The sequence below is a fragment of the Dama dama genome, chromosome 15 (genome assembly GCF_033118175.1).
Source record: "Dama dama isolate Ldn47 chromosome 15, ASM3311817v1, whole genome shotgun sequence".
NCBI lineage: Eukaryota > Metazoa > Chordata > Mammalia > Artiodactyla > Cervidae > Dama > Dama dama.
In genome coordinates, this window is record NC_083695.1 from 96346765 (window position 1) to 96359818 (window position 13054).

The 13054-nt window shown below is 65.1% G+C and overlaps 1 protein-coding gene across 2 annotated transcripts in view; it reads left to right on the top strand.

Moving 5' to 3' along the window:
- The first annotated feature begins 3217 nt into the window (after positions 1–3217).
- Positions 3218–13054, top strand: part of INPP5A (inositol polyphosphate-5-phosphatase A) — a 152652-nt gene continuing 142815 nt past the window's right edge. For both annotated transcript variants that reach the window (XM_061162949.1, XM_061162948.1), the window contains exon 1: positions 3218–3320. In XM_061162949.1, the coding sequence (XP_061018932.1) occupies positions 3246–3320 (75 nt within the window). In that variant the 5' untranslated portion in view covers positions 3218–3245. The remainder of the gene's footprint in view (positions 3321–13054) is intronic.

Below are 13054 nucleotides of genomic sequence, written 5' to 3' on the forward strand. Positions count from 1 at the left end.
TTTTGGTTGCGAGGTGCATGGGATCTTAGGTTCCGAACTAGGGATCAAACGCTCACCCCCTGCGTTTATTGGAAAGCAGAGTTTTAACCACTGGACCACCAGGGCAGTCCTCAGATCTCCTTTACCTTTAATTCTTCGTGTTTTGTAGGTTTCTTGTACACCTTTTGTTACATTTATTCCTACACATTTTCACTTTCTCACTATTATAAATAGAAATGATTTAAAATTTTATTCTTCCAATGTTCATTTCTGATATATAGCTATACTACTGATTTTTGAATACTGACTTGAATTCCGTGAACTTGTTAAATTCATTTTTTCAGTGGCATGTTTTGTAGATTGTTGAGGATTTTCTATGTAGATGATCAAAAGCAGGAAGCAAAGGCAGGCAGGCCCGTCCTCTCCTGAAACTTTGCAGAACTTCTTTCTGCTCCTCCTTTTCATTATTATTGCAAAGGTAACAAACATGGAACAATGTTCAAAAGGCAAAGAAGGGCATCAGGGAAAGACGATTTCATGAACGTGGCTTCTAACACAAGTGGTCAACATTCAGTTTCACTCTGAAGGTCGGGCAGCCCTGGCCCCAGGCACAGAGATGACTCCTGCGTGTCATCGACTCACGCGAAACACGCATACATGTTTCTGGAGTGTTTCTCTGTGACAGGCTGTGCCCACGTGGTGCGGGAGGGGAGGCAGCCAACAGGCTGAGGGGACTGGAGAGTCTGGTTTCCATGCTGACGTGGGTGCTGTGACGTGGATGCGTGGGGTGCGGCGGCAGGGGTCAGAGGGGCGCGGCAGCAGGGGTCAGTGGGGTGGTGGCAAGGGTCAGAGGGGTCTGATGGAACCAGGGGCACTGAGAAGCCTGACCAGCCAGAAGAAGCTGGTTGAGTCCCCCCTGGGGCACATGGTCTGAACCCTGCTGTGGCTGCAGGTCCGAAACAGCAGGAATCAGCAGTCTGTGGCCACTCGCTGGGTCTGAGATGGCCCAGTCCAGTGAGGCACCCGGGCGCATGGCTGAATCAGGAGACTGGGATCACAGTGAGGATCCGCAGTGTGCTCCGAGGGCCTGGGAGGGAGCAGCCCACCGGCCCTGGGGAGAGATGGCCTGACTCTAAGGACCGGGTCTGCAGCCAAGCGAGCAGACAGAGGGAGGGAAATGATGGCTGCAGAGCTGGCGGGACCACGCGGACGGGGTGGCCAGAGGGAGGAGGAACAGGTGCCAGAGGCCTGCTGACCCAGCAGGAACACCTCTGACTACAAACCCTCCCCTGCTGAGGGGTCCGGGCATCCCTGGGTGGGAGGACCTGTTGATGGCCTGCAGCGGGAGGGGAAGGGGTGCCATCTTGGAGTGATGGGGCAGGAGCGGCCAGAAGGCCTGGTGTTCAGCGTGGACATCCCTGAGGTCGGCGCGATGCTGGCTGGGGGCATGGGGTTAGTCTCTCTAGTTTTCCCTAACCTAGGCACAGTCTCAGAGAGAACGCGTGTGTGTGCGGGTGTGCACGTGTGCAGTGGGGCTTGCTCCTGGACTACAATGAACTGGCCAGGAGGGAGAAAAAAGCCGAGGTAGGGGGCGATGCCTCTGCCCAGGAAACAGGCTCTGGGCGGCAGCAAGGCCTCTGGACCAGCTTCTGTGAGGGTGCCCTCGGCCCGGGCTGCTCCTGTCAAGAAGTAAGAGAGAGACCCAGCGTCAGTCAGCTCACGCTGCCGAGCCGGAACACCACAGCCCCGCGCCTAAGCAACAGCAGCTTCTTTTCTTCCAGTTCTGTTTCTGCTTTGTGGACGGCCACTGTCAGGCTGTGTTCCCATGACCTCTTCTTGCTTTCTGTCCAAAGTGGGAGCTGGTGGGGGGAAGCGAGTGTGCTGGGTCCCCTCTCACAGAATCAAGGCTGTTGAGAAAGAGTCCCAGCCTCATCACCGCCTGTAACTTAAATTAACCTCCAGAGGCAGGCCACACAAGCCGTGGGGGTGGACCTCACCTGGGGACTCTGGGGACACGTTCAGTCCACAGCCAGCTGCCGCAGGGATTAGATGGGCTTCATGTGGGCAGGAGGGGACGCCTTCCCCGCAGGGCTGCGCCCCGCCCTGTTGTCCCCTGGACACGCTCCCTAGACACTGTCCCCCCTGGACACGCCCCCTGGACACTGTCCCCCCGACAGTCTCCCTGGACACGCCCCCGGACCCAGCGACGCGGGGAGGCGGTCGCGCTGGCAGGTGCCTTCAGAGCCCCGGGAACCACGTGGGACCCGCATCGGCCCGCGGACGGCGCCCAGCGCCAGCTTCAGCGCGGCTCCTTGTCGCCTTTCCCCGCGTCCAGTCCCCTCCGCGGACCGCCGGGCGCGCGGCGTGGGCTGGGGGACACCACTGGCCCAGCACGCCGGCGGTCTGCCCTCGTCGCCCTCCTCTATGCGGGTCCGGCGCAGTTCGCAAGGGGACACGCGCTCCTGCCGCAACCCTCGCCTGAGGGCCAGGGGGTCGCGCCTGGCAGCAGCCGAGAGCAGCGCACGGCCCCTTTAAGACGCGCCCTGTGGGAGCAGGGCCGTGACGTCATGGGGTGCGGGAGGAGTCTGTGCGCAGCCGCGGCTCTGGGGAAGGCGGGGCGGCCGCTGACTGACAGGAGCGCGGCGGAGGCTAACGCCCGAGCGCTCCGCGCAGACCCCGCCCTTCTGGCCCCGCCCCGTCCCAAGCCCGTCCCCTCCCATGGCCTCCCCCCCCTCCGCTCAGTCCCCGCCCCTTCCACGCCCCGCCCCTCCCTCGTGCCCCTCCCCTCCCCAGTCCTCGCCCCTCCCCTCCCCAGTGCCGCCCCGCCCCCCACAGGTCCCACCCCTCCCCTAGTACCCCTGTTCTACCGCCCTCTGGCCCCGCCCCCGAGAGCCCCGCCCCGCCCCTCGTATTCCCTGTTCCACTTCAGCAGGCCCCGCCCGGCGCTCGCCCCGCCCCGCGCTCGCCCCGCCCCCGACCCGGGCGGGCCTCGCCTCTGCTTTCGGCGGCGGCGGCGCTGCGGGAGCTCCGGCGGCTGCGATTCTAATGGCTGCGCCCGGGCCGCGGTGATCGCGGGCGGAGAACGACGGGCGCGGGACCGCGGAGATCGAGAGCGAGCGCGGCCGGACCCCGGCCCGGCCCGGCCCGGCCCGACCGGCCGAGCCCGCGATGCGCCCCGGGGCCGGCCCTCGGCGCAGCTGACGCCGCGGCGCGCGGAGACCCCGGCCGGCCGGCTCCGGAGAGCGGCTGCCCCGGCCCAGGCCGCGATGGCGGGCAAGGCGGCCGCCCCGGGCACCGCGGTGCTGCTGGTCACGGCCAACGTGGGCTCGCTCTTCGACGACGTAAGTTTGGCGCCGGACCCGGGACCCGGGACCCCCAGACCGCGGACCCTGAGCCCGGGGACCAGGATCTCGGTCCCGAAGCCCGAAGTCCCAGGACCCAGACCCCGAGTCCTGAGCCCCGGGACCCGGGCCGGATCCCTGGCACCCAGGCACAGACTTGAGCGCTAGACCCGGGAGCCTAGCCCAGTCCCTGGAATCCTGGTCTCCAGGTCCAGCCTTCAAACTCCATGGGTTGAACCCTGAGGCCAGTCCCTGAACCCAAGTCCCTAAATCCTAGTCCTGATCCCTGTCCAGGGTCCCCAGATCCTGACCCCAGCACCCCAGTTCGAGGGCCCCACACCCTGGTACCCAGTGTTGACCCAGGAAGCTTGACCCTGAACCCTGGTTCCCAGACCCCAGCCCGTGTCTCCTGGGCCCCAACCCCTGACTCCCACCTCTCCAGTCCATGGCCCTGCCCTTTGCTGGTCTGCCTGTCTCCCTGCCTAGCCTATGGTGGCTGCCCCCAAGTGTGCGTGCCCTCATTTTACCTTGTAACTTAGTATCTCTCTAGTTCTCAAACAAGGGGCTTCTGTTGACAGCCCGGAGGACTTTATGTTTCTTGCCTGTTAAAGAGAAAGATGTGAGAAGCTTTTCAAGGCCAGAAAAAGGATGCTGACTGTCCAAGGCCTTTACCTTCTGGGGCCTCCCACCCGGCACCCGAGGCCACCGGGAGAAGAGTCAGCCAAGGCCTGGTGCTCCCCCGGCTCCGGAGGCAGGCCCAGGCTGACCTAGTTCGCGCTGCAGCCGTGGTGCCACCCCGCTGTTGATACTTACACTGCCAACCCAAATAAAGCAGAACGCGGCTCCAAGTGGCGTGCTTGTTTCAGAAAAGAGGGTGATGGCCCAGATGGAGCCCCAGGCAGCCCCACACGACACCCCCCACCCCCGCGGAGGTGAGTGGTGGGGCAGCCCCTTGACCAAGCCGGCCAGGAGGCAAACATGCCTTCCACCCCTGCCTTCCTTTGCTGGCTGGCAGTGAGCATCAGTGAGGTGTTTCTTAGGCTAAGTTCATGCACAGGCGAGGAGTGATTTTATTGATCAAAGGTAGGCGCTATTTTTGTGTTTTTCTTGTTTTAGCTTCCAGGCGCAGTGTTTTATACTTCCCTGCTGGAGGTGAGCTGCTTGCTCTCTGGCACGGACAGGACAGCTTCATCTAGTTTCACGTTTGATCATTTTCTACAAAAGTGCCCAGTCTGGGTGTGTGTCTGTATATTTAGCATTCTATTCTTGGTTTTCCAGTAACATCCACTCTAACATGGTTTTACTCAGATGATTCAGATCCGTGCGCTGTGGCTTCAGAGCCTCAGAAATGTCAGAAAAGTTAAGCACGGTGGGCGTTTCAGTCTCAAAGGGAAGAGAATTCTGCTGTGCAGACTTTCTTCCCAGTGATTTTTTGATTCCGAGTTCTAGCGTTTTTGTTGTGTTTCAGCTGTATACACACGCTTCCCTCCGTGGACGTTAAAGTGGATCACTTGGTTTCCTTTTGGTTAGCACAGACTCTCTCTGATTTTTCCATTCTTCTGAAAGGCTGTGTGGAGTGCTGCATCTTGTTTGTATCACGAAGGAAACTTTGTTTTGGTAAGCAGCGCATGGGTTAATTCTGCTCGGTGGCTTTTGACTCAAGGGCCGGGAAAGACGTATCTGTCCTCACCCACATCTTTCTTAATAGTGTGCAGCTTGGCTGGGGACCGTCCCTCCTCAGTGGCCTGGAGAAGCCGGGGTGGGCATGAGCCAGTCCCCCGGAGCCTGGCCGGGGAAAGCAGCCGATGCTTTGACCCTTCGGTTCGTAGGCGGCCTCAGGAGGGCTGCTCTCTGACTCTCTTGTGTGGCGTGCGCCCTGAGCACTGATGCTCTCAGATGGCCCAGTTACAACATCTGGAAACCAAGCTCCGCTGTGTGGCTGGGCACGCGGAGGGCGACATCGGCCCCCTCCGGGGGGATGGCCCTGCTGGGGTGGGCACACTCTCCTTTCCTGCTCGAGCGACAGGTGATTGTGTTTGCTTGTGCTGCACTGTGGGCTCTGCTGGCACCCCTCCCCGTCCTGCAGTGACCCCGTGGAGCGCTGGATGTGGACTTCCACGTGGCTTGGCCCCAGCCCCCTGCGACCCGCAGAGCGTCCTGTCTGTGGCCGGCTGTGTCCTTGCCTGTCCCCTGGGCTCCGCCGGGTCTGGGATGGCTCAGCACCTTGTCCCCCACAGGGCCCTCAGGTTGCTTCTCACTGTGTGACGCTATACACCAGGGGGTGGTCAGAGTCCACGGTACAGTGGTTTGCAAACTTTTCCCGCTTAATTATGGAGCACCTGAAGAGTCCTCGGTCAGGTTGATCATAACCTACAGTCCAGAAAGACTGAGGATGCCGGAAACAGACCACTGCAGGTGCTCTTAGAAGGAAGAAGTCCTCGCACGTCACAGCCCTGGCAGGCCCTGCCAGTCATGGGAGATGGTGGGACGGAGCCTGAGCCCTTGTGTTGTCCTGCTGTGGACAAAGCTGGGACCTGCCGCTCCCCTGGCCCCCAGGGCCTCCGTCCTGGCTGGGGGCGAGCCTGCAGTGGGGGGCTGCCCCCTGGCTGGGGCCTGGCATTGGCTGCGCTGCCCGCCTGTTCTGGGTGCCCCCGGGGAGCCCGAGGCTCTCCACAGTTGCCTGTCGGACTCCTGCTGTCCCCAGCCGCTTTCTGGCAAGCGCTCCTCACCTGATCGCTTTGCTGGAGATGGCTGGCTTTTAGACAAGTGAGGTTTCTAGCTTTTGGTTCTTTACGTGGTGGGCCTTTTTTTTTTTTGCTAGAAGTTAGCTGGGAAGGTGGATTCTTGCAGCTGTGGCTTCAGAGCTCAGTCCCACCCTTACATGGTAAGGCTGCTTCTTGGGAAGGAGATGAAGCCAACAGCGGGGCTCTGAGAGCGTGGCTCACTCTTGGGTGTCTGCCTGGAGCACGGGTCCTGCCCTGCCTTCCTGGCCGCATCAGCCCTGAGCCGCTTCCCGTTTCCCCCGGTCTGCTCGGGAGCAGCCCTCTCTGCACCCGGACCTGGGGCTGGCGCCGGCTGTGCTTCAGGGTCTGGGAGCCCCTGCGCTGGGCTGGGCACCTCGGACACTTTGCGTCTCCCTCCAGCACCGTCCGTTTGCCCTGTAGTCCCGTTCCCGCTCCATCCTGAAAGTGCCCTGCCCTGGGTCCCCCCTCAGCTCTGTCTCCCCCTCTCCAGCCCTGTGTGCAGGGCCGCCCCCTCCAGCCCAGGGTGCGGGGGGACCGCGGGGGCCTCGTGCAGGGCCAGCCTGGTCCCGGTCTGCTCGCTTGCTCTGACGGGGGACGTCCCCCTGCACTTTTTGAAGGAGTTGCATTTGGCGATGGCTTCACCACGGCACCCTTCACGCACACGGACCTCACTCCTGTAAGGCGTGCAGCCCGGCGGTTTCTGGTGTCACACAGCTGTGTTACTGTCCCCACCGCCAGCGTAAGCTTGTTTTCTACCTGGGAAGGACACTCTGTACGCCTTAGCTGCCCTCTCCCGCTAACTCCGTCCATCCCCCCAGAAGCCCCCAGCCCCTGGTCACCACCTGCCTGCTTCCTGTCTCTGTGCGTCAGCCTGTCCTGGGTGCTCACGGGAGTTTGTAAAAGCCGCTGGCTGGGTGTTTCCAGAACTCTGGTGGCCGAGGACCGTTCTACCACCCGGCCGTGTCTGTCCGCTGCCGGCGCTGGGTGTCCGGCGGCCAGCACCGCCGGCCTGCCGTGCACGTTCTGCTTCTCCTGGGCCTGCTCCTGGGCGGGGGGTCGGCCGGGCCCACGGTGACTCGCGCCGTTGAGTCTTTTGAGGAACTGCCGACCGTTCTGCAGCCTCGCCTGCTCTGCATCCTCTCCAGCCCAGCTCGAGGGCTCCGATTTCTCCACATCCTCCAGCGCCCAGCGTTACCTGTCTTTTCTCAAAGTCTTGTGCTGGGCCTCTCCCCCGCCTCCCAGGATCGCATGCCAGCCTCACAGGACCTCATCTCTCTGGACCCTGGTCTTTAACGAGGTCTCTACACGGACGCCCAGGAGGCAGGAGGAGAACCCAACCCCAGAGAAGGTCTGGAGCATTCGGCTGGAGCTGAGGACCGGTGGCCAGATCTCCTCGAGGACGGTCTCAGTTTCAGAGGCGGTGCTTCCTGCACTGTCTCCTCAGTCCCGAGGCCCCTGAGGCCCCTGAGGGCCTCTGCAGAACTCTCCCATCCCCCGGCAGCGTGGGGATGGCCGTGGGGGAGAGACGGCCAGCGCGGAGGTGTCTCTGCGTCCTTCTGGCTTCACTTCCTCTGACCTGGGACCTCCACGTACTTCCCCTGTGGGAATTTGGTCTGTGTGCCCAGGTTTGGGTCTCTCTGTAGACGGGGCCCCACCCGGCTCCGGGGTGGTGGGGTCAGCCTGGAGGGGTTTTGGGGTTGCTCCCCCAGGTCAGGAGGCCGCGCCCGCACCCGCACACCTTCTTGTGGCTGCAACGAGCCACCATCCCACCGCCGCGGTACGCCCGGGGTCTGCAGCCCGTCGTCTGTCTGCAGACGTCCCTGCCCCGTCCTTCCATCGCCGACCCCGACTGGCCTCCGCCGCGCATGGTCACCTGCGGCCTTTCCTGTTTTATCAGCGCTGCAGACGCTGGGGGCGGGCGGCGGCTGCTGTGGCGGAGACACTGCTCAGCTTTAACGTCTCAGGTGTTCTGCGTGCTTTGAACCCAGTGGCGTGAGCCTGGCGGGGCAGCCGGGGGGAGAGCCCTGAAGGATGGGGTCCTGGGGCGCGTTCACGCCCGCTGCCGCTCAGGCCCATCCCTCTGTGCGGTCAGGCTCTGGGCCTGTGTTGTGCACTCCGTCGGCACGTGGACTGAGCCTTCCGGGGGAAGAGGGGCTGCCGCTGCTGACGGGGTCGTCTCTCGTGGGCATTTGCCTCTGGGAAGGGAGCCGCCGTTGGGGGCGATTCCACAATGTGTCAGATCTGATTCGGAAGTTACAGAACTCGGACCAGGCCTGCCTCCCAGGAGACGGCCCTCCTTTATGGAGCCCGCCATCTGACCCAGGAGTAGGGAGGGGGAAGCAGGGAGGCTGCCTGGAACTAGGGCAGGATGGATCCTTCAATGTAGACCCTCCAGTGCCTGCCCCGGTGGGCAGGGGGTGGGAAGTGGAGCGGCGGCATCTGCTGGGGGTGGGCCCGGTCCAGGAATGGGGTCCGGTGGGTGGGGGTCAGCATGGGGCCGGGAGGCTCGTCCGAAAGGCAGCAGAGGGTCTGAGGGGTGTCTCAGCGCCCCCCCATCCTCTGTGTCTCCTGGGCCACGGCCCTGCTCGCTCCGTGTCTGCAGGGTGGGGGCCCCTTCCCATGCGAATGAGTTTCAGGGGGGTGGTCATGGGCCCGGGGAGTGGGAGAGGGAGACTGTGGCGTGTTCCCCAGTGGACACAGAGGTGGCTGCTTCAGTTAATCGGGGCGTGGGGCGCTCCGCCGATGAGCCCAAGGGGTGACTAGACGTGAGCTCTTAGGCCGGCTGGGTGGGCGGTGCGCCCCCAGAAAGGCTCTGAGCTCACGGGACAGCCCACCCCGGGGAACACGGGCTCTGAGCTCGCGGGACGGCCCACCCGGGGGACACGGGTTCTGAGCTCATGGGACATGGGCGCTGAGCCCCGGGGGGACACAGGCTCTGAACTGTGGGACACGGGCTCTGGGCTGCGGGACACGGGCTCTGAGCCCCGGGGGGACACTGGGGGGCTCGCCCTCGGTGGTGCATGCGGGTGAAGGGCAGCTCCCGGTGCGGCTGAGACGCGGGGTCAGCACAGGCCCCTGATTGTCGAGGGGATGAGAGGCGTCACCAGCGCTGTTGTCGGGCCATGGTTTCTGTAACTCCGGGGTTGGAGGGTAGGGGTCGCCCACGTGTTCCTGAGCCTGTGGGAACACCCTTCCTTTGCCCGTCTGGGTGAGGCTGGGCACACGTGGGCCTCTGTCTGGGGAGCATCCCGGACTTCCCGGGGTCTTCCAGACCCTTTTTCAGTCATGGTCCCTGCATCCGCTTAGGTCTGGTGATGAGACCTATTTTCTAAAACTGAAACCGGGAGTGCAGCAAGTTTGTTTGGGAGATGGACGTGGCGCTGGGGCAGGGGTCCCCTCAGGTCACTGCGTGTGCGGGGATGGGGGCGGCGTGCGGCCCAGGCTGCACCGTGGGAGGAGGCGAGCGGGCTGAGCAGCGAGGGCCGTGGGTTGTAGGGGCGCCCTGCACCTGACCTGGGATGCCTCCTGCTCAGCGCCAGACCCCGAGCTCCCGGAGCGGGCCTGGGTGGGCGGCCGTGCACACGGCGAGGGGGTCTGACCATCAGGGAAGCACTCGATGAGGGGTCCTGATCATCCCCACACGCAGCGAGAGGTCTTGACCGTCAGGGACGCATGCAGCGCTGCCCAGGCTCACGGAGCTTTGCTTTCCTCTTGGGTAAGAAGCCCGGCCCGTCTCTGGGAGCACGGCCATGGGTCAGCATGGGTCCTTGTGACCCTGGGCCGTCTCCGCATCAGGCAGAGAGGAGGGACAGTGGCACGGTGGCCTCTAGGGGTCGTGGCGTTACGGGCGCCCCGGTGGGCGTGGGGCCCTGGGGCTGGCCGGCCTGTCCCGTCCGTCCCCACGAGGCCTCGGAGGACTGCAGCCTCGTCCTAGCCCGTGTCCCGGGCCGGGCGTGCTCACGCTTCCTGGCGGCTCCCTCACCGCGGGTGTGGCCAGCAGGATGGCCCAGCCACGATCACGGGCTCCTTCCCAGGGGCCCCGACGCGTGACTCCGGCCTGCCCCGCGAGCGCCTGCAGCTACACCTCCCCTCCGCCGACGGGGTGCGCTCTCCCGTCTCGGTGCTCTGGCATCAGGCCAGGAGTCCTGGGCCCTGGGCAGCAGATGCGCCCCCTCCTGGCACGGGTCACTGTGCCCAGCTCTGTGCTGCCTTCTCCTCCCCCCATTAATTACAAGCTCTAGGCTTTTGTCATGTCTTGGGGTGATCGGGCGTGCTGGCCTCTGACCAGCGGTGCGGGGCCGGGATTGGGGGTTCCGCCCTGATGGCCGTGGACCAGGCCTTGCAGCCAGCCCGCCGGCCTGCTGGACCCCGCCAGACGGGGGCGGCATGCGTCTCAGGCTGCACCGCTGGAGGAGGCGAGTGGGCTGAGCAGCGAGGACTAGCCTCCCGGAGGCTGCACTGGGGAAGGTGTGTGACCCCGCCTGGCACCTTGTGGGCGCCGGGGCCCAGTGTCAGAGCTGTCCCCGGCGGTCGGTGCACAGGTGTGGCCGTTGGGGGAGGCGGGACTCGCATCTCGGGCGGCTCGCCCCGTGAGGGTGGAGCCCCTGGTCCGAGAACGAAGCTTGGCCGCTGTGCAGCCGTCCCCACTGTCCAGCCCAAAGCCGTGCCCTCCTGGCCGTCTGCAGGGCTCAGCTCCCAGCTGCTCACCCCCTGCTCACTGCGGGTCCCACGGCTCGGGCTGTCCGGGGCCCTCCTGCTGAGCGCTGCTCTGCTGAGGGGACAGACCAACTGGCATCCCACGCAGGGGGGCAGTTTGCCATGTTTCACTGATGGTTTTTGCAAACTGCTGACTGTGTGGACGGCAGTGGCTCCTTGGGGGTCGCCCTTCTCCCTCCCTGGTGGGGGGCAGAGGGAGCTGGAATCCCCCACGAGAGGCCTGCTTTGCCTGGACAGAAGGGGTTATGACTGGGGCGCCCCCCTGAGCAGTGTCTTGCGGGGGCTCTGCCGGGGCCAGGGGTGGACATCCAGCGCCCCTCCCTGCGGGGCTGGTGTGCCGGCCGAGTCCCGCGCCCTGCCCCGGGGCGGGCTGCTCACTCTGTGCGAGGGGAGGCCTTGGGCGCGCCCCCTCCTGCTGACCCCGACGCGGGGCGCGCCTCCCCAGGTTAAGGGCTGAGCTCCATGCCCACCCTGCTGCCTTCTCTCCTGGCAGAGGGGCTGTGAGCCCAGCGCGGCCTCAGGTCAGCTCCGAGCGGCCTGCGGGTGCCTCGCCTGCCCCCGGGTGCAGGGTCCCTGGGAAGCCGCCCCAGGGGCAGCCCCGCGGGCATGTGGCCTCCCGCAGGCAGTGGCCATGCCCGTCCGGGCTCCAGGGCCGGGAGGGCGGTGTTGCGCAGGGCAGCAGGGTGCGGTCAGGTGCCCGTGTTTCCGGGCACTTGGTTCTGGAAGAGCAAGAGTGGCCCTGCGGCCTGTGCCCTGTCTCGGGAGAGCATCTGCCTCTGGTCCCCGTGTGGGTGGCAGGTGTTCAGGCTCTGAGAGGCCTGCCCCCAGCCCAGCCGGCCTCTTGCCGTCTATGCCTGACGCGGTGGTCATTTCTGCACATTAGGCATCTGCGGAGACCTGTGGGGTACGGCGGTCCCTGCTCGGGCCTGCGTCCCTGGGGAGGGGGCTCAGGGCCCTGCGGTCCTCCTGGAGGGGCTGCTCTGGTGTCCGCCTGGGCTGGGCCAGAGGCCTGAGACTCCCGCTCCGAGCACCCATCCTGCCTTCGGGGCTTCGGGGCAGCGTCCGTGTGGGTGGTGGAGAGCTGGGCGGGGGCGCTCTGGCCCCGTGGTGACCCCGGGCGTGGGGGGCAGCCCCGGCTCCAGCCCTCAGCACTGCCAACACCCTCGCAGGCTCCTCCCGCAGCTCCCCTGGGGCCCCTGCCCCGGGAGGCCGCCACAAAGGGCCGGGGCAGGCCCACCCATCCCGGTTTGCCTGCTGGCATCCCGGGCGCTCTCCCCACTGCATCTCTTCTGCGGAGGGCTTGGCTGGGGCATCTCAGGGGCACGCGCCCGGTCCAGTGCAGGGCTGTCTACCCTGCGCTGCAGGGCAGACCACCCCGTGTCGTGGCTGTGCTGGAATTCGCGGTGATGTGGGCTTTCCTTTCAGTTGGATTCACTTGTTAAGAACGACATCTGTCCAAGTAACCAGCAAGTTTTGGGGACAGCTGTTTTGCTTTTGTTTTCTCCTGCGTCCCTGCCACGGTTTGCAGATCTGTTGTAACTTCCTGTTTTTGCTGAGGCGTGGTTGCTTCCCTCCCAGCCGCCTGCAGGGTGAGCGGCCCGGGCAGGGGGCGGCAGGCCGCGGGGACGGGGGTCGTGGTCATCAGAGCAGCTGGCAGGACGCAGGCTGCAGGAGCGGGCCGGCGGGGTGGACGCGGGGCTGTCTCAGCAGAGCAGGTGGCGGCTCGCCTCAGTGGCCAAGCAGCAGCCCCTGGGACCTCGGCCTTGCACACGTGGCCCTGGGGACACGGGGGCTGCTGGGGGCCCAGGGCAGGGCGTGCGGGCGGCCCAGGGCCCTGCTGTGTCCTCGGAGCCAGCCTCCGCCGAGCGCAGGTACGCAGTGACACCCGCACCGCAGAGGCTCCTGTTTGAGGGCGGTTAGCGCAGCTGCCCACCCAGGGGAGCTCACTGGGAGCCCTGCAGGTGGGACCCTCCCCCAGGGCCTGAGCCTGGAGGCGGTGCCCCGGTCCCCCTGCCGATGCCACCTTCCCACCAACCCGCGTCTCTGAGCTGGCGGCTTCCCGTGCGCTGCTCCTGGCCCGACGTCCCCAACGCCTGCCCCAGCCGTCCTTGGCTGATGGAGCAGGGGTCTGCGGCCCGGGGGGACGCCAGGCAGGTGGGGCCCGGTGGGGCGTGGTCTGGGAGGGGTGTTCTGGGAGTGGGAGGAGTGTTTGGAGAAGAGGTTGCTGGGGGTCCTGAGGCTCAGGGTCCAGGAGGCTCTGGGAGCCTGCAGGTC